The 20,433-nt window shown below is 41.7% G+C and overlaps 2 protein-coding genes across 2 annotated transcripts; one reads left to right on the plus strand and one right to left on the minus strand.

The window, feature by feature from the left end:
* The first annotated feature begins 65 nt into the window (after nt 1-65).
* On the plus strand, nt 66-3,770 carry fkrp (fukutin related protein). The gene is made up of 2 exons (XM_027013393.2): nt 66-141; nt 790-3,770. Exon 2 carries the CDS (start codon nt 1,094-1,096, stop codon nt 2,732-2,734), a length of 1,641 nt encoding a protein of 546 aa, XP_026869194.1. The 5' UTR covers nt 66-141; nt 790-1,093; the 3' UTR covers nt 2,735-3,770.
* A 2,785-nt stretch (nt 3,771-6,555) lies between these two features.
* Nucleotides 6,556-13,717, minus strand: slc1a5 (solute carrier family 1 member 5). The gene is made up of 8 exons (XM_035534240.1): nt 13,074-13,717; nt 8,970-9,012; nt 8,746-8,808; nt 8,488-8,654; nt 8,102-8,335; nt 7,556-7,750; nt 7,315-7,449; nt 6,556-7,212 (listed from the first exon to the last, which is right to left on the minus strand). The coding sequence occupies exons 1-8, from the start codon at nt 13,595-13,597 to the stop codon at nt 7,005-7,007; spliced, it is 1,569 nt and encodes a 522-aa protein (XP_035390133.1). The 5' UTR covers nt 13,598-13,717; the 3' UTR covers nt 6,556-7,004.
* Nucleotides 13,718-20,433: the final 6,716 nt, after the last annotated feature.

The following is a 20,433-nucleotide window of genomic DNA, read 5'->3' on the forward strand; positions in this document are numbered from 1 at the left end:
TCCATTAGGTTTAGGATTGTGCGCAGAAGCACACCCCATCAGGAGGCTTCCTGCCATATTGTGATATCCGTTAAGCTTCCTGTACTTGATTATTTACGAAACAGGACGGCTACAATGTAACCAGGCACAATGTGACGATGGGTAATTATACAGTTATGCGTAATACGGGTGTTTTGCGCCAATAAGCTGTCCGCGTTGATTTGTATACGCTTTGTGCATGTGTGTATTGCACGTTCGGTAGACATCAAAGTCTACACAGCTGCAAATGGTTTACTTTGCCTTAATGACGTGCATTTAGAAGCGCAATCGGTGAATGTTTGCAACTGTCTTAATTATAATGATATGTAAAACACTGACTAGCCATCAGAAATGTATTGCGCTGTTGTGTTTATATATAGATGGAATGTCCTTACCTTCGTTTTAAATCAGTAGTGAACTGAACCATGGCCAGGTTACCTGTTTGAACCCGGTAATAGTTTTGTCCGGTTCGCGTTTCAGCGCCAAAGTCGAGTGTTCTTTAACAATCCACTCTCTTTTAGGGAATTAGCAGACTTTCTAATTGGAATAACAATGTATTTATTTTATCTGAAATATTTCTGGGTCCTCCTTGTTGGCAAGAATAAAAAGTCAGTGCAATGATTAAGAGCTTTTAAATAGAACAAAAAGTTGTGACAAATCAAAGCCTTTTTGCTTTTTCTAAATTGATGAGAGATAACCTAGTATGTCTGTTTACTGCACACTTTGGATGCTCCATTTTAAAGTTTATTTATGACTATGTATGTTTTCCAGTGAGTCTAGTGAAGTTCAAGATAAGCCAGGTGATCCAGAGTTCATCAGCTGCCTCCTAAGAATGACTTCAGTAGTACCACAAGGATAAGAAGATTGCCGACTCTTATCTATGATAAGCTCTCTTAAAAAGATGTGCCTGTAGTGTATTTTTGCACCATAACAAGAAAATATGAACATGACTCCCTAACCTCTTACTAGTTGGAAAGAGTGTAACACTTTGGACAGTGTGTGTTCAGAGCATAATGTCTACACTCAAAAGAACAGCAACACAGATGAATTCGCTTCAAGACTGCACATAAACCACATGGTGTGCCAGTTGCCTTTTGCATTATACAAGTGTGAAGCCTTTGTAGTCACAATGCGAATCAGTTTTTGCCAGGCTCTCTTAACAGGAGCCATTGTGCTGAACTTGCTAATTCTTTATTATGTGTCTCGGGCCCAGCAGCAGATGATGGAGAAGCGTCACGGGCAAGGCAAGGGTTTGAGAAAAGCCTCCCTAACTGTGTCTGGTCTAATGGCTGCAGGCGGTCTGGTGGGAGGTCTGGCAGTGGCTAACAGAGAGATCAGTACACGGAGTCCTCGTGTGACTGTTCTCTTACGTGAGTTTGAAGACTTTGAGAACTATGTGGGTGATGTGGCACGCTCTTTTTTACGGCAGAGGCCAGATGTGCCATTCCTTGTTGTGGCAGATACGCTGCCTTACCCTCCTCTGACTCTACCTGAGAATGTCCGGTTGCTGGTGCTGTCTCCTAGCCCAGAAGAGTCTCCTCAAGCACATCGCCCAGAATTCCATGTGCAGACTGAGTTTGTGCTGCTAGCTCCTGATGGGGTCGAGCTGGAGCATGGACGACAGCTCGAGAGGCTGGTTCGTGAGCTGGAGGGGGAGGGAGGTGGGCCAGTTCGACTGGTTGCAGCCCCAGTGCTGAACCGTGCTGCTGTCCAATGTTTGCACCTGCAGGTGAGCCTGAAGGAATGGACTGCCACTTATTCTTTTGCATCATTGGGAAGCAGTGGCAGTGTGTGCACAGCCTTGCACGGCGATGCCGTAGTCCTCATTCGCGCTGAGGACCTGTTTAACCTGTCGGTCCCGTTAGCACGCCCCCTTCTGTCTGCATTGTTTATACAGACGGCAGTGCGGGGCTGGAAGGTCAAGCTGCTGGAGGGGCCGTCGTTCTCTGCAAGCCACCGACCACTCTTCAGCTCAGCGCACAACCAATGGAAGTCAGACAGTCGTCTGAAGGAGGCTAGCAGCCAGCTTATGCGGAGCTTTGGCCTGAAGCGCTTGATATGGCCAGATGGAAGGGATCAGTGGTATGGCTGCAGCAAGGAGACAGCACGATGCTTTGGCACAGTGCATGATGCTACACCCGAGTATCTGTACATGGAGCGCTGGACTCCACCTTGCTGCTTGCGTGCCCTACGCGAAACTACAAAGTATGTCATCCACATCCTAGAGAGCTCAGGTGTGCGCTACTGGCTGGAAGGAGGTAGTCTTTTAGGGGCGGCCAGACATCAGGACATCATCCCTTGGGACTATGATGTTGATTTGGGTATCTACTTGGAGGATGTACCTAAATGTGAATATCTGAAGAACTTGGACTCAGGGTCACTGGTGGATGCTAATGGATATGTATGGGAGCGAGCAATAGAGGGAGACTTCTACCGAATACAGTACAGTGAGGCCAACCATCTGCATGTGGATCTTTGGCCCTTCTACCCCCGGAATGGAGTGATGACTAAGGATACATGGACTGAGCACAAACAGGATGTGGAGTTCCCTGAACACTTCCTCCGGCCTTTAGTGCCCATGCCATTTGCTGGCATCACAGCTTATGGACCCAACAATCACCGAGCGTTCCTGGAGCTCAAATTTGGGGAAGGGGTAATTGAGAACCCTGAGTATCCCAACCCTGCCAAGAAAAGGCTGGATAGAAGTCGACAGTGAGGCCATAACTGAAGGCTATCTGATGATGAACTTTGGAGTTATATTTTAAAGGTTTCCAAATTTGTTTTTGAGTCTTTGCCAATCGCAAAAAAAGGCATTAGGGGTGTCATTACTCTGCTCCATGGTATGAAATGGTCAGAGAATTTAAAAAATGTCAGCAGATACAGAACAGCTGCCAACTGAACTGTTTTTCAGGACTTGTAATCATGTGTCCGTAAATTTCAAAAAGCTGCACAAAAAGGGACTCAGACCAGACTGAAGTATCTGTTTTGAAGTAATCAGAAAGTACTAGAGATGGTCGTCTTTCTCTCCAAGTAAGAACAAAGTTCAACGTTCTTTTTATTACGACATTGGTCAAGCAGCAAGGTCAATTTGTACACAATACAAGTAGCATGTGCTGGTTGTGAATATAGTCAATTTTACAAATGTCTTAACATTTTTATTTAATTATTTTTAATTTACATCTTAAATACTCAACTCATAGCTGCTCACTAAAACTTGAAGATTCATTTGGCATTACATAGAAAGTGTATAAATGTATCAAGCTGAGAAGCAGCTGTTATATGTACTACTGATTTTTGCACATATTTGTATTTGATATTCAAGCTAATTTAATTTTATCTTGTTTGGTTTATTTAGTATGTTACTAGGCAACTAGATTTTTAATGAGTACATATTATCCCCACCTATTCCTCAATATTACTGCTATTGAATATGCACAAAGCTCTCATCATTGCTACATCATCGCAATCATTTGCACAAATAGTTGGTTTTCTATATTTTTAAAAGAGTGTAAAATTATGTGCAATGAAATGTCATGTCAATTCATAGGTGAATACAATGAAATATGTTCTCATGTACACTAATATCAGTTTCTGTATAGCTGGTAATAACATTTTATTGAGAAATTGGTTGGAATATTTACAAAAACATTGTTTTTGTTCCTTTATTTTAGGAACTTAAAGTGTAGCTTAGATTATTTTTAAGAGAAAAACTGAAACCTGTGGAAACTGGAACAATAAAAGGTAACAAAGAATGTGGAAAGTCATTGTAATTTTTCTGTGCAAAATACGACCTTGCAACATATCAGGTTGACCACGAGGTGGTAGCAGAGGAATAAAAACAACTGCGTCTCCTCTTTCAAATCGGTTTTATGGATTTTAATACACCAAATGTAGCTAGGTATTTTATATTTAAACAGTTGCACTAAAATAGTTATATTTCCTCTCTCAACAAAACATTTTTTAGGATTCATCTGTATTTTTTTTTCCTCCATTCCAAAACTGAAATGCGTCAACTTGATTCAAATATGCGTCTCTATTAGAATCACCTGCTTTGTACCCAGCTCACAGGCTACACCTGTACCCCGCCTGTTCACATGCATGATTAATCCGATTCCCTGTACCCTGTTAATAACTAGTCACGTGCTGATCACCGGGCTCACTGAATATTAATTGGACAGAAAACTCTTTCCCACACAGTATTAATGCACCATGGTAGCAGCGTTGTTGTGCAGTTGAAACATATTTATCTGGCACAGCAGTGTTTCTGGCACTTATGCTCATCAGTGCAACAAGTGGGTTGGGAACAGTCCACCACTCAAAATGATCCTGTCCTCAGGTTAGAAATGACTCACTAATGAAGGGCTAGAGGACAGCTAGCAAATGTATGCCAACATCTAGACTTTGTCTGACATAGAAATCTTGTAGGTGTACAGTTAATGTTGTCTATTCAGAGCAAATTACTGACCAACCTCAGCATCAACCTGTTTCAGTCTCTGTACAAAGTTGATTCGGGCTTTCATTCTAAATGGTAACCTTGCATCAATGTTGGCAAATCCCTATAACTTTTCTGGATATACCACATGGAACTCCGTTGATTGGTAGAGCTGCCTGGCTGAACACACTGTGACAATCAAGAAATTAAAGTAACCACAAAGAAGTTAATTACAAAAAAACCCACTTTATTCCAAAGGCATGTCACAAGAACATTCTGCATATTCTCCACGTGGGTTTTCTTTGGCTCCAGTAACACAACCAACACCACACAATCTTCTCACTGGCACAGTGAAATACCTATAGGAATGAAACTTTTGCACCATCAAATGCAAAACGCCCCCAAAATATATGGCACACAGAAAAATGTTGTGCACCACTCCTACATGGAACAAGGTTATGAGGGTGTGTCAGACTAGTCCATTCAAACACTTAGCAAAAGTAGAATGTAATTGAGAGGGAGTGGTGAATAATTTGCTTTTTCTTCTTAGGCATCTTACCAATTTCATGTACTGTAAAACAGGACAATACATTCGATCCCCAAAAAAATATGCCTGAACATGCCTAAACTGTTTCACTAAAGAACAGACGTGCATTTTAAACAAGGTGTAAACCTGACAAACAACTCTTTGGTAACATTAAAACATTTTTGGAACTGCACATCTATGATTATGAAGGACATCATTACAAAACAGGTTTCCAGTATGTTTTCTGGTGGCATCTAACACCAGCGCCTTTATCAAGCCAACTTAGTTGGTTGGGTGTTCAACCTCACAGTGAAACTGGCATGATCCTTGCACTTCTATCCAAGAGGAAGAAACCAGACACCTCTTCTTAATTGAGATGAGCCTCTCTGTTGTTTGCACAAAGACAAATATGCTCTTGAAAACACCTACACAGCTTAGTGCTGCACTTAAAACAGAGTGACAGAGTGCACTTATGGAAAGAGGACCCATGCAGTCAGATATACTGGAGTCTTGTGACACATTTCATTTGTTTTTTTCATTTTGGAGAAATCAATATCTACTAGGCATACTTCATGAGGACAAACTAAAACATTAGACAAGTTTACACATCGGATGAATTACACATATTGGTTAAAATATGTTTTAAGCACACACTTATGTGCTACCAGTCAAAACTTTGGACACACCTACTCTATTTTTACCATTTTCTACATTTCAGGGGGAGGGGAATGAGCATCAAAACACTACATGTGATTATGCTGTGGCTGTGTTAAACACAGTTACAACTTCTTGAAGCAGCTGCCTACAGTGCTTTTTCATCAGTCTCGAAGAAATGAGCCTACACATGCTGAGTACTTGTAGTGGAGAGAATGAAAGTTCTGAATTATCCATTTAATATTCATGCCTTTAAATAGATTCAGGTGTACACAAACCTTTGACTGGAATTTATAAATTTAATAGGAGAAAAATCCAACATATGACTCATGTTGCAATGGCATAATGTCTATGAAAACAAGTCAATATGTCTGCTATGTGAAATGATGAAACAAAGCAGCAAAAAAAACAAAAAAACAAAACAGTATAATTAAATTATGCGATAGTACAATCATTTTAGAGACCATAAAATCTCTCATTTAAAAAGGGGAGGATACAAATACAAAGTTTTAAATATAAAGACAAAAGTTTCTACTTAGGAGCAATAAAAGCACACACCAATCTAATGGATACAGTTTCCATATCATTTCTACAGTCCAGAAACAGATGGATCTTAGATTTGGATTAGATTATACTAAAAGGAATCTAATTATGCTTTAATTTTAGCATCAGCATGATTTAAGGATCTAGCCTGAATCCATACCAGTGCATTACTTTTCAGCATTTAAATTTAAAGTAATCTTAGCACTGGACTTCTTAAACTAACAAAATATTCTTTCATGTGTACCATTACCAGAAAAGTCATTATATAGTTGGTGCATTGTAACAATTTAAGACTTGCTTCTCTCTCTCTCACACACACACACACACACACACACACACACACACACACACACACACACACACACACACACACACACACACACACACACACACACACACACACACACACACACACACACACACACACACACACACACACACACACACACAAAGTAACATCACCTATAACAGAAAATGATTATGGAGTGTTACTTCATTCTACAGTAATTTTTAATTGAAAATAATCTTGTAACATTACCATTGACCCAAGAATGGAATATTACTGCAGCACTAACATTCAACTTATTTTTGGCACAGTTCCTGTGTGTGCTTTGGCTTGAAACCCATTTCAGATAAGACAAAAGGTGCTGTAGAAAAACAGAAACCATCACCTGTTCTCAAAAGTAAGGCTTCAAAAAGGGTTTATACAATGTGAAAACCCAGGCCTAGACCGTTTTGTCGTCCCCCTTTCACTGAAAACACACTTTCTCCCTCGTAGTAAAGATCGATTCAGAGTGCAGAAACATATTTGGAATCAAATTTTAGGTTAGTCTACATGATGGACTCTCTCTCACTGGCCTGTGGTCTAGAAGTTTCCAGTCCGGCAGGTTTCTCAATGAGAGGAGAGTGCTCAGGCTTATCCGATCGCACCTCACTCAGCTCCATCACCTCTTTTTTACTGGTGCGGTCTGTGAAGAACTGCAGTAGCCCTGCCCCAAAAGCATCACCCTCCACGTTAATGACTGTACAGGTGCGATCACTAAAAGTAAGAAAAAGGAAAGACAGGGGTTTGTTTTATAAGATCCAGAGGGGTTTTTTTTTTCCTATACTGTTCTGGTTTTTGCCCTGCAATTACACTTACACAATCCAGTCCACAGCCAAGATGAGAGAGAGATCATTAGTGGGCAGACCAACAGCCTCCAGGATGATGGCCAGTGTCAGCACACCTCCTGCAGGGATGCCAGCAGCGCCCACACTGGAGGCCGTGGCTGTCACTCTGCAACAGAAAAGGGACACCAAAATCAGCTTCGAGTTTCCTCATTGCTCATATGAGCCAATTACTGTGGGAGTATAAGCATGACTGTCAGGATGGCTGCACTCACAGTATGGTGATGACCTGGACAAAGTTGAGTGGAATGTTATTGAGCTGGGCTATGAACACAGCAGCCACACACTGGAAACAGGCAGCTCCGTCCATGTTGACAGTGGCACCAATGGGTAGAATGAAGCGACTTATATGCTTGGATACACCGTTATTCTCCTCCACACACTTCATCATCAGAGGTAATGATGCAGAACTAAAACACATGGAGAATTGCTCTCACCACACATCAAGAGAAATATACATTGTTTATCATCACCTGAGCTCATTTAGGATACATTATTGATGTAATTGCAACTGCATACTATGTGATCAACAAATCCATTCAGTTATATAGATTAAAATGATGATACACTGTCATTACTCTTATTTTTGGCAAATAAGAATTACAGGTCCTCATAAAAATGTGCAAAAAACATTCAAAGGGAAAATAAAATAATATGTAGCTTCACATGTACATTCAAACATAGGAAAAAAAAGTCGATGTTACTGAATATAAAAAGGCAACAGGGTTAGTTTGGACAAAATGTTGCTTTTAAGCTCCTACCTCGAGGAAGTTCCAAATGCAGTTGCAAGAGCGGTCATCAGGCCCAGAAGGAAGGTGTAAGGGTTCTTCCGAGTGATTACAAAGTAAATAAGTGGCAGGATTATCAGGCCATGTATAGCATGACCAATCACACAGCAGGAAATGTACTTCCCCAAGCTGGCAAACAGCATCCCCACGTCAGCCATCTCAACAATCTTAGCAGCCACCAAGAACATGATACCTATTGGGGCATACCTAAAAAATAATGCCAAATTTAGAATACAATTCCGACAAAGTGATAATTTACTTCATAAATCTTTGAGAGCACCAACACTGTAGACACATAAGAAAATGGACAGAATCTTTGAATCAAAAGCTACAAATACCATACTGAGATGTTTACCTACCACATGATCCAAGACACCAGCACCATGGTTGCTTCATTGAAGGAATTGAAGAACTTGATCAAAATCTCTCCTTCCTCTCCCAGTTTCCTCAGTGCCACACCAAACACCATGGCAAACACTATTAGGCCCAGGATGTTCATACCATCTACATCTGTAGCTACTGGAATCTACATGCGCACACACACACGCTGCATGTCAAACATGTACAAAAAATTAAATTACAAGCATGTTTCTGTTAGCATTAACAGACTAACTTACCTTTTCCAGAGTGATGTTTGTGCCATTCTTATCTTTTGCAACAAGCTTATAGCTGGTAGTATACTGGGGGGGGGGGGGGGAACTACATTATTCTCTCAATAAAATTAATTTTAAGAACAATTTCTTAATTTCTTTGTTACAGCATAACATTTACCCAGGGTTATTTCACTGAGTGAAGATGTAGTAACACCAGAACAAAAACAGTTCAGTGATGCAATACTCACCGACTGAAATGTAGCAGCAACCAGGTTGGAGGGGAAGATGTTTCTGAAAGGGAACAAGAAACCACCATGTTAGACTTTTATACCAAACACTACGTATATTGCACACTAGGCTATGTTAATGTCTTATGCTTAAGTGAGGCCTGTATAGGATGCAGAAGCAGCATGAATATAACTGCTAGGAGCACAAACGTTCTGGTTTCACAAATATTAACCAGCTACATCAGTGCCTCATCCCTCTCATTCTTAATCAATTTTCATTATAAGCCTCTTATAAACAACCAAGCAGATTACTTTCCATAAAATGTCCATTACAAAACTTCTAATGCCTTAACAGCCTAGCCTCCAGTTGTCATGTGGAAAAAGCTAGCTTAATTTAGACTTTTATTTAGCCCAAATTCTACCTTTAACTACCACCTCAGTGAAATCATTCATTCCTAAGCAAGGACTACACTAGGGCCCAATGGCCCTGATCTGGTTGAGACTGAAGCCATAAAATTTCACAATATTGTCCACATATCAGCTAATCACAAATTTAAGAATAAACACAGCATTCTGTAGCTACTCAACATTATGTATCCCTGTAAGACTGGAAAAACCTGCAGCTTGCACGTTATTTGAAAGAAATTACTGTATTCTTTTATTCACTGACAGTTGAAACTACTAAAACAGCCATCGGTGTTACTTGTAGTTGGAATAAAACAAACAATTCATTCTTTATAGATACGTCAGGAGACAAAGTGAACAGAGGTTCACCTGAATATTTCTAGAGACAAAGACAAGAAAGTGGTGTACAACTGTAATATCATGAGGTAGGTTATGATCATGTCCTGATGTATTTCTAGCTTGTTTTTCCCGCTCAAGCAGGCACACAGAGTTCAAGATTCCGAGAAGGAATGAAGGAGAAAGATAGGGAAACACAAAAAGTTCCACATTGCAGATGTTGGTGGACTGAAGCGTCACTTTTCCTGTCTGTAAATTCTTAAGAAAGCATCTGACCCATAAGATTTTTTTAAACCCCCCCCCCCTCCTCCCCTCCCCTCCCCGTCTATTCCTTACAATTACTCTGCCAAATCTCAAGCAGGACTGCATGTCCAAGAAAAGTCTGGTTGCATTTATAATTGGCAACAGACATACTTGCACACAGGCATCAGTTTACAGACAGGGCTAATATTTTGCATGGATAGAAATCTAAATGTTTCACATGTGCCATAGGACCTGCAACGGACAGACGACAGGTGGGTGTGTAGTAACAGACAGATGGTGACTCCCAGTCCTCCTGCAGTATGTCAAACATATCCTGCTGCTTGATTCGAAACATGAAATAGACAGCAATGCAAAACAACAAGGATTTCCATGGGCGGCCACCGTTAGAGACTGCCCATAGAAGTGACACCAGGAACCTGAGTAAACTGGCTCAGGGATAAATAAATAAACTCCCTACAACCAAATGTAGGACAACTAAGTTGTAGCAAACTAAGCAATACTCCTAACAGTATGCATGCTAACATTTGCTAACAGTTGTCAGCCTGGTGTTTAAGTACTACCACGGAAGCTTAATTTACCCTTAAACAATGAGTGCTGTAACTATACACGTATTCGACAGTACTAGTTGGTATGGGGCTGGCAAATCAAGATGCTTGGTCCATCGAGCAATCCAATCAGTGTGAACCAAAAAGAATTTTAAAAATGAACAACTGAGAAAAAGCTCAATCCTCATAAAAGGCATTGGGAGCACTGCACATTCAATTCCTAATGAAAAACATCAACAAAATATCGATCAACTGAAAATGTAGAAAAAAAACAAACAAAAAAAAACAAATAGGCTGTTAAAAAAAATAGCAGTGTCTCTTCATTTTCATTTACAGACCAAAATATTTACAGTATAAACAAAGTTTACAGATTTAGCTTTTCTGGTGATCACTGAACTAATACTTAGTTGTATAACCTTTATTTCTGATAACTGCTTTACATCTATGTGGCATGGAGTCAACTAACATCTGACACATGCGAACAGATATTCCAGCTGACTGGACTACATTCAACAGTTCTTCTGCATTCTTGGGTTTTGCATCAAAAACAGCATGTTTGATTTCACTCCACAAATTCTCAATCAGATTGAGGTCTGGGGATTGGGCTGGCCCCTTCATAAAATCAATTTTGTTAGTTTGGAATCAAACTAGGATGTTGCCCGCTTGTTGGTGTGTTTGGGGTCGTTGTCCTGCTGAAATGCCCGTTTCAAGGGCATTTCTTCTTCAGCATAAGACAACATGATCTCTTCCAGTATTTGATATATTCAAAAATTAGTCAATTACACCCAATTAGCAGCATGCATGTCACCACTGCCCATTACTCGGCTACACCTAATCATGGATTTTTTCCCCTATGTTGTATCATCTTTTCTGACAAAATCAGTAATTAAATACATTAGTGATGTTAGACTGCTATTATTTTGTACATAACAGTAGAAACAAAAGGACCAGAGTAGAACACTCAAGGAATGGCCAAGAGTTGACAAAAACAGAAGACAACATGAACAGATGTGAGCAACATGACTTCTTGTGACTCATGCTGAAGATGCTCAAAAATACCCTTTTGATTAAAGACTCAAGAGATTTAAACCACAAAATGTGCAACTTGTTAGCTGGCAATCTTGCACTGTTGAAATGATAGTCATCTGACAAAAAATAAAAAATAAATAGAAAATAAATTGTCACTATAAAATATATTCTGGTTATCAATGTTAAACATTCAGTGAGTGTGCAATAACTTTAATCCTTTGATTTAAAATGTACAGTCGAGTTGGGTCCAGCTTTTCCTTCAACTGTAGTTCAATACAACCCAAACATTGCAGTGATGCATGATGCTGGTGTCAGGGTAGTTAAGCTCAGGCTTTGCATACATAACGCTGTGATATTCTCTTAAGCTCAGTAAAGTTAAAACTGGAACCAACTGAGGCAGCTTACATTTTCTGCATCCAGAGTGACTTGCATATATACATCAGTATTACACAAAGTGTGCTCCCTGGGAATCAACGTACATTATCCTACGTCGAGTTGATTGATAATCGGCCCGATATAGCTATTTTAGGCCAAATCGCACATCGCATACCAATATCTTCGATCGTGAATTAAGATGGGTGGACACAGAACGCACAAGGTGTCACTCTGTGACGGCCGATTACACAAAATTTGAGTTCTGTCAGTGTCAGAAAAACTAAATAAAATTCAAGTTTGGTTTATTTGTTTGTCACATACATGGTTTATTTGGTTTATTTGTCACATACAGTCATACACTGTATAACTCCCAGTGAAATTCGCAGGCTGACCACCATTACGAGGCTCGTCTACAAGCCACCAATGAGAGGACGTCATTAGGTGACTGCCATGACGCGCTCGTGGATGACGTACGCTTAACGTAATCGTTTCCTTTAACCTCACGTCTATCGTTAGAGAGTCTATATCATACAGTCTGGCTAAGAACACAAATCAAATATAGAACTCTTCCAAGAATTTACTGGCACCATCACCTTACGGTCTTATAAGATCACTGAAATCACAAAGTGCAAGACCCGATGAAGAGCCAACATATATGCTTGACGCACGTTTTAACATTCCGCATCAGTGTGACTTTGCAACAGCGGTGTGGCTAAAAACTTTTGGAAACACCCCCTTCAACTCGTTGGGCTGCACGTGGCAGACAGCTGATGCAACTGAACCCGCGTTTTTCATCAGTGCGACCGGTACCTGAATTTACATGCTATTGAATGGGCCCCCCAGATCAGGACACTGAATATTAAACGTGAGGCAACGTTTCACTGACATTATAACCCTAGTTAACGTGGCTAATTTTTTTTTTTTTTTAAAAACACTTGCAGTCTTAATCAGTAATGTGTCGGTGCGCCGATCTAAGATAAAAGTAAATTAACCAAAAGTAACAGCAGTTGTAGTACACAAGTTAAAACACGCTTCAATTATTAGCCACGTTTCAAGGGATACACAAATTAGCTACTCATAAGACTGAACGAGCGCTTGAGTTCCGCATTGCTACCTTAGTGACTAACCTCAAAACAAAACATGCGTGTACCAAATCCACGTAGCAACCTACCTTATCAAGTCCAAAAACGAGTCGATCACCTCCTTAGCTTCAGGGATGTCGTCGCCATTGATTTTAGGTTTGACGCTTTCAGATGAACCCGGCTGAATGATGAACGCCATAACAACGCCGACAGCTGATGAAATCAACGTGGTCACCAAGAAGAACAACATTGCCCAGCCGCCTAGTTTCCCTAAAGCTGTAGGGTCGATGCTGGCAGCCCCTGACACCAAGCTACACACTACCAGTGGAATAATGATCATTTTCAGCAAACGAATCAGGAGCTCTCCGGGAAAACCAAAGTAGATTATCTGAGTTTCGCTTAGTTGTGCCTGTCTCACGCTAAGACCAATGAAAATGCCAACGATAACAGCTGCCACGGTCAATATCACAAGCATATTTGCCCTGGCAATCCTTTTTAACTTCTGCGAACATGTCTCTGGCACACTCTTCTGATCGGGCAATTCTTTAGAAAGACCATGAGCCCCACCGTTGGAAGCCTTTCTTTCCTCTATGGGTATGCTCTCATTTGCCATTGTGTGCTTAAAAAAGTAAGATAAGGGTCCTTCAAAGTGAAAAGCAGTTCAATCTTTGGTCCAAAATAAGTTCTTACAGAAGGTTGCCGTAGAGCATTAACTGGTCTTTGGTGTGTCTGCTGCTCCACCCGCTTGAGGTTTTTAATTGTATTAAACGGGCCGTGACGTCAGAAGGCGGGTCGTACTAAATGCAAAAGAGTAGTGCGCTAACTTCCATATCACTTAACCTTCGATGGTAAAAACCTTCAAGTTACAAAAACCTAGGCTACCGGTAGCGCAGAAAAGACCCGTCTTTCTGCTCGGCGGCGTATCTTCGTAAGGTTTACCCTTTCTGTGAAGGATTGTGTGGAAACACAGCAAATGTTTTGTTTGCTTTGAGGAAAGAGATACAAGGTGATGGAATTGGTGTTTTAGGAAGGGGCGATGGCGCAACGCTACCAAAGCTAGGTCTCCACTCTAAAAACGAGGTTTAGTAGCAACCTTCCAGAGAGTGTGATGCCTGCCTCTAGAGGCAAGTTTAACTTTGCTAGGATTTCAGATTACGTTTCAGCCTCAAGAAACGTAACAAATTCGCCTCATTTAACTCATTTTAAAATGGTAGTTAACATTTTCTGTCAATCCAGGTTTAGATAATCAAACTACAATTATTTCTTCACTTAGCCTGGTGTTACAGAAAATCGAAAATTGGCAGCTTTATTAAAATATCTTCCAGTATTAAACAAAAAACATTTGTGTTTGTGTTCAGGGTTATTTTAAATTACTTTTATGGTGACTTATTTGTCAAATGCTTGATTGTGAGTTAGAGATGACCTAAAACTTTGTTCGCCCCCTTAGCCTATATCAGCAGCTCCGTTAGTTACAGGACCAATTTCCAGAAGTGTGACAACGATATGTCTTATAGGGTCCTACCATTAACTGTCCAGGCGGCACACATACCGCATTGTCTTAAAACTGCAGCCTAGTGAAGGCGCGAATATTTTTCGGCTGTTGAATTGTCTGAACGGGAAAACGTGTGACTGGCGCACATCTAAGAAACGCTGGCGTAAGTACGAATGGCAGGGTACTTGTCACAATATTGATGATAACCCTCTAAAATGTTATTAAATAGATCCGAGTGTGCCGGTGAAACAAATTACACATGATGCAAATTCAGCTATTTTTTGTAGTATTTGATTAAGAAGCAGAAATGTTTCTACGAGACGCGATTACGTATTAACTTGAACTGCACTTTATTTTGAAAGCCCATGGAGAACATTCGAGGGCGTGCAGAAACGCGTCACTACCCACATTTAATGGAGTGCAGAGTAGTAAAGTAGTTCCAGGTAAACCAAGATATTTAAGAATTATGTTTTGTCAGATCTCTGTATAAATTAGAAATAATGATAATCTCATCGCTACATGTGTGCTATATTAGATTTTCTAAAAGCGATGTTAAAAAAATATTTAATATTTTAAAAATATAGGCCATCTGAAAGGTCATACGTCAGCTATACTTAATTAAACCTTAACACAATTCTATTGTCTATCCCTTGCTATAACGAGAATGCGTTGGTTTGGATCCTGACTTTTCGCAATCATTAGTTGCATCCCTAGCAGTGTTAAGAGGTCTTGAATGCACATTCAGAATACTGAATTTGGGAGTCTACATTTTTACTTTTCTGACAGCACATTGGTCCAAGAGCTGTTTGTGGTCTCTAAAAAGGAACTTAACCTTGTGGCAGGTTAGTTGTGGAAAGTTTACATGGTGATGTAGATAAACAATAAGTTATCCACTGCTGTGAGACAGAAAAAAAACAGGATAAGATCAAACTAAGTAAAGTTAGCAAGCTTGGCAATAAATCCTACTTTGTGAGACAGGACTCTGAGTATGACTGATGACCTTTTATAAAAACACTCCCTGCAGGGATCGTAATTTCAGTTTTATTTTATATTTTGTTGATTTTTTTTTTTTTATTCTGATATGATTAAAGGTATGGAGTGATGATGTCTATTGTATTTTTCTGTCTACCTCAAAAGACTAGAGTAAAATGCTCTTCTTGTCACATGACCTTTTGAAAACAAGGAAAATGCAAACCTGCATAATACGGCATGGTTTCCATGTCATGAGAAAGTGAATGAAGGCACAGAGTTAACAAAGGTAAACTATAGAGTGACAGCAGCAAAGACACACAATACCCCCTGTTTATCCGCAAATCTAGCGACCCTTTCTTCCTCATTAATTCACTTTATATTCACTGAAAACAGAGACTCCATTGACAGGAAAGGGGGGGGGGGGACTTGGCAAATGTACTGTAAAGTGCAAAATGCCAGCATTAGGAAAAACTGCTGAGAAAAAGCTGGAGGAAGCAGAAAGTACAGTGACATTTTCAGCACTCATAGTGGCTTGTCTAGATTTGTGCCATATTTAGTAGTACCTAAACTTTATCCAGAGCAACTTGGATATGTAGGTATACAGACATTAGTAAGACAATATGTGTGTCCCCTAGGAAGCAACCCCGTGACTATGCTGTTACTATCACCTTGCACTCTGTCTGCTGCACCTAGCAATCTGCTGTATCTGGAGAGCAACAGGAGTACCTGAGTAAATTCCAAGTAGGTATGTTTCAAACGTATTTACAATGAGAGCTGGGGCACATAATTTAGAATGGTGCAAACATCCCTGCTACTTATAACTGATAAATGTTGAATATGCTATCACAAAGCATAAATGTGTGGAGTCACTGTTACTCAACTGCTTACACATGTTGATTGCAGTATCAGAAATGTCTTCCATTCTCTCCATATAGCTATTTATACAACTAATTATACAAAATTGGCTGGTTGTAGAAAGAAGAGTGTCTTTCCCTTTGCAGATAAACATATCCTGAGGTGTTGGTCAGCATCCTGTCTGTTCTGCTGTTCACTAGGATTTAGTTTTCCTGTTTGGAACTAGTGTTCACTCACTATTCCTCTTTCTTATGCTGGTGGAGAATGCAGCCGAACTTCCATACAGAAAGGACCAGCTGAACAGAACCCTCAGCTAGGTGGCGCATGTGATTCCCTGGTCTCTACACTCACAGATAGACCAAAAACTGATTTTCAATGTACTGGTCTCTGATGCAGTTAGTCAGGTATTTTTGGGACTGCTATTACTTTTGTGAGGGGTTCATGGTCCAGTGTGGACTGTTTTCCGGTTACCAGCCTCCGAACATGCTAAGGTGTGCTTTGTAATCTCTTGACTCACGGGGAGGGCTCGTGCCTGGAGAGCTGTGCTGGTGACCAATTCGTCTCCGCTGCTGACCAACTACCCTGAGTTCATTAAGGAACGCAAGATTCCACCATCCACGCCAGGGTAGGATCTGCAGCCAGACCCTGCTATATCTCATGCAGGGTCCACGGTCGGCAGGAGATTATGCCATGGAGTTCCGGACACTGGCAGTTGGGACTTGCTGGTGTGAACCAGCGCTAATTGATGCTTTCCTCAGAGGCCTGTGGGACAAGTTGCAGGCTGAGGACCCCTGAACGAGGTGGTGCATCACATATGACCGCCTCCTGCAGGAGAGACACTGCTATCTCCGCAGAGTGCCGCCTTCCTGGAGCCCACTTCACCAGCGGGACCACCTGTGGCTCCCGAAGAAGCCATGCAGTTGGGCAGCACCTGGGTTCACCACAAGCGAGAGGAGCCGAAGAGAAATGGCGATCCAGTGAGTTACTCTCAAAGGTCGCACTTCTCTAATCACAGCATTAGTGGACCTCAGCCTAGCAGGGAAACTCATGGATCAGAGTTTCACTAAGAATTTTGGGATAAAGCCGATTCCTTAGGTTTCCTTACCAATGTCACTCCTCGTGTCCTCCCTGAAGTAGATGGAGCACATGTTGAACACATCTATTTATTTGTTTTCCTCTCTCTGTCAGCCCATGTCATTAGGTCTTCCCTGGCTACGCTCACTCAAACTCACATTTCATGGAGGAAAAACTGCATTCTAGAATGGGTGCCCTCCTGTGAAAAGGAATGCTTCACTGACTGGGCTGTGCCTCTCCAATCTACATCTGTACAAAGTCCAATATTCCAATTATCTAGAATACTGTAGAAATACAAGGATCACTGCTGATGTCTAGAAGTACAAAATTTTATAAGGTCTATCTTAAACAATGATAAGTGCAATAAACTATAAGTGCTAGAGTTTGTTAGATAACATCAGTGTAATAAACAATACCCTAAAATAAGTACTAGCTTAGTTAGTCAATATAGGAGTCAAAATAGGAGCAGGGTCAGCGGTCATTTAAATATTTCATGAATAGATGGGACTTCAGTCTGCGTTTGAAGACTGCAAGGGACTCTGCTGTTCAGACAGCAAGTGGAAATTCATTCCAAAATCTGGGAGCCAGGACAGAGAACAGTCTCAATGCTTGTCTTTCATGAGACTTGAAGCATGGTATTTCGAGCCGAGCTGTACTTGAGGTTCAAAGTCCTCGAGGTACGGATTGGGCTTTGACCATTGACCTCATATATGGGGGGCTGGTCAATTTTTGGCTTTGTAGGCAAACATCAAGGTTTTAAATTTAATGTGTGCAGCTACTGGAAGCCAATGAAGGGAGCGCAACAGTGGAGTAGTGTGTGAACTTCAGAAGATTGAAAACCAGTCCTGCTGCATTCTGGATAAGTTGTAGAGGTCTGATGGCAGTTTAGATGAAAGGAAGCAGATCTCTTGAGATTGTGTGGAACAGATTGGAAGGAATTGGATCCAGCAGACATGTAGTTGGATTGCTGGAAGTCAGGAGTTGAAGAATTTCGTCTGAGGAGAGAGGAGAAAAGAAGTCAGAGAGTTGGATGTTGGGGAATGCACACTGGTTGGATAAGTGGGAGCAGAGGAAAAGGACTGGTGGGTTGCTACAACCTTCTCCTCAAAGAAGGTGATTAAATCCTCAGGAGTAAGAGATGAGGAAGGAGGGGGAGGATTGAGGAGAGAAGAAAAAATAATGTAGAGCTTGTGTGGATCAGATGCTGATGATTCAAAGGAGAGACTGGTATAAGCTGAGGTCTGAATGTATGTGAGATTTCCTCCACCACCTCTCTGCAGTCCTTAGTTCTATCCTGTGACAGTAGAATGTTTCTGTTAGCCAGGGGGCAGGTGGGGAGGTCTTTGCATCTGTAGAGAGTCCAGAAGCCAACAAGGACTTCTCTGTCCCTGTGGATTATCGAGATCTGGTGGCGGTGTTCAGTCCCATCAAGGCCACACAGCTCCATCCTTACCATGAATGGGAGCGATCCATTTCTCTGAGGGAGGAAGCTGTTCCACCTCAGTGCAGGATCTACCCACTCTCCCAGGAAGAGGAGCAGGCTATGGAACAATACATTAGGGAGGCTTTGCCCCAGGGTTACATTCGCCCCTCCACCCCACACACCTCAGCTAGCGTCAGCAGGCTGAGGCCATGTGTGGATTATCGAGGTCTAAATGAGCTATTGGTGAACTACCTGAATCCACTGCCCTTGAGCAGTTGAGCGGAGCTCGGTACTTCACCAACCTAAACTTACGCAGTGCCTATAATCTTATACGGATCAAAGGAAGGCGATGAATGGAAAACAGCCTTCAGTGCATCCACTGGACATTATGAATACTTGTTTCTGTCTTATGGTCTAGCCACGGCCACCTCCATATTCCAGGCATACATTAATGAGTTCTTAAGGGAGTTTTTGGGTATATCTGTCATCACTTACGTGGGAGGGCTCCATGCGCATGCAAGCATGTAAGGTGGAGGTGGTGACCAAATGGCAGAGACCCAAGACACACTGGGAGCTACAATGGTTCCCGGGGTTTGCCAGCTTTTATTGGCGGAACATTGGGTCCTTTAGCACCCTCGCCAGATCTCTCACAGACCTGCTCCAGGGACAAGCGAGAAGGCTAAAGTGGAATTCTGAAGCAGAAAAGGCATTTGAGGACCCCAACCACTTTGTCAAAAGTGTTTTTTCTAATGTTCTGGTACTGCAGCAACCTGATTCCACTAAGCTCTTTGTTGTTGAGGTAGACACTTCAGATGTGGGAGTCAGGGGAGTGCTATCTCAACACATGGGGAAGGAGGGCAAGCTAAGGCCAATAGCTTACTTCTCCAATTAACTGAGCCCTTCGGAGTGTAATTACAAAGTCAGTGATCGGGAGCTTTATGCCATAAAGCTTGCGTTTGAGGAGTGGAGGCACTGGCGTGGGAGGCACTGGGAGTGCAGCACCCCTTCACGGTGATCACTGACCACAAGAACCTGGAGTACCTCCAGGCCTCAAAATGTTTGAACTCCAGACAGGCTCAGTGGTCTCTCTTTTTCTCGCAGGTTTGTTTTCTTGATCACCTTCAGACCAGGAGAGAAGAACATTAGTGCTCTCCAGGCAGTACACCACCAAGACACAATCCACCAACCAGGTGCCAGTGCTCACCCCCTCCTGCTTCTTGGCAGCTGTGCAATGGGAGCTGGACCATAGTACTGAGGCAGCTAATCCCCATCCTTACTGCCCACTACATTTGGTCTGTGTTCCACCTAGACACTGCGAAGCTCTCATCACGTGTGCACACACTTCAGTGGGCACAGGACATGCCAGGTCGACACGCATGGCTCAACTATTTAGTGCATGCTACTGGTGGCCGGCAATGCACAAGGATGTGGTCAAGTATGTGGCCTCTTGTGCAGATTGTGCATGCAGCAAAATGCCACGTACTCCACCGGCAGGTTGCCATTATCCACTCCCCAACGTCCCTGGTCTCACATGGCCATCGACTTTGTAACTGACCTTGCAGTCAGAGAGATAAAGATAAGAGCTGTGTTGTGTTTGGGAGGCAGCTAGCTTGTGCTTTGTACATATGTGTAA

This window comes from Electrophorus electricus, chromosome 15 (genome assembly GCF_013358815.1).
Source record: "Electrophorus electricus isolate fEleEle1 chromosome 15, fEleEle1.pri, whole genome shotgun sequence".
In the NCBI taxonomy this organism is placed as follows: Eukaryota; Metazoa; Chordata; class Actinopteri; order Gymnotiformes; family Gymnotidae; genus Electrophorus; species Electrophorus electricus.

Coding starts and splice junctions, on each gene's coding strand:
- slc1a5 (XM_035534240.1), bottom strand. CDS start 13,597: ATGGCAAATGAGAGCATACCCATAGAGGAAAGAAAGGCTTCCAACGGT. Junction 7,751..8,101: donor GCATTTGGAACTTCCTCGAG/GTAGGAGCTTAA, acceptor CATGTGTTTTAG/TTCTGCATCATTACCTCTGA. Junction 7,213..7,314: donor TTGGCTGTGGACTGGATTGT/GTAAGTGTAATT, acceptor TCTTACTTTTAG/TGATCGCACCTGTACAGTCA.
- fkrp (XM_027013393.2), top strand. CDS start 1,094: ATGGTGTGCCAGTTGCCTTTTGCATTATACAAGTGTGAAGCCTTTGTA.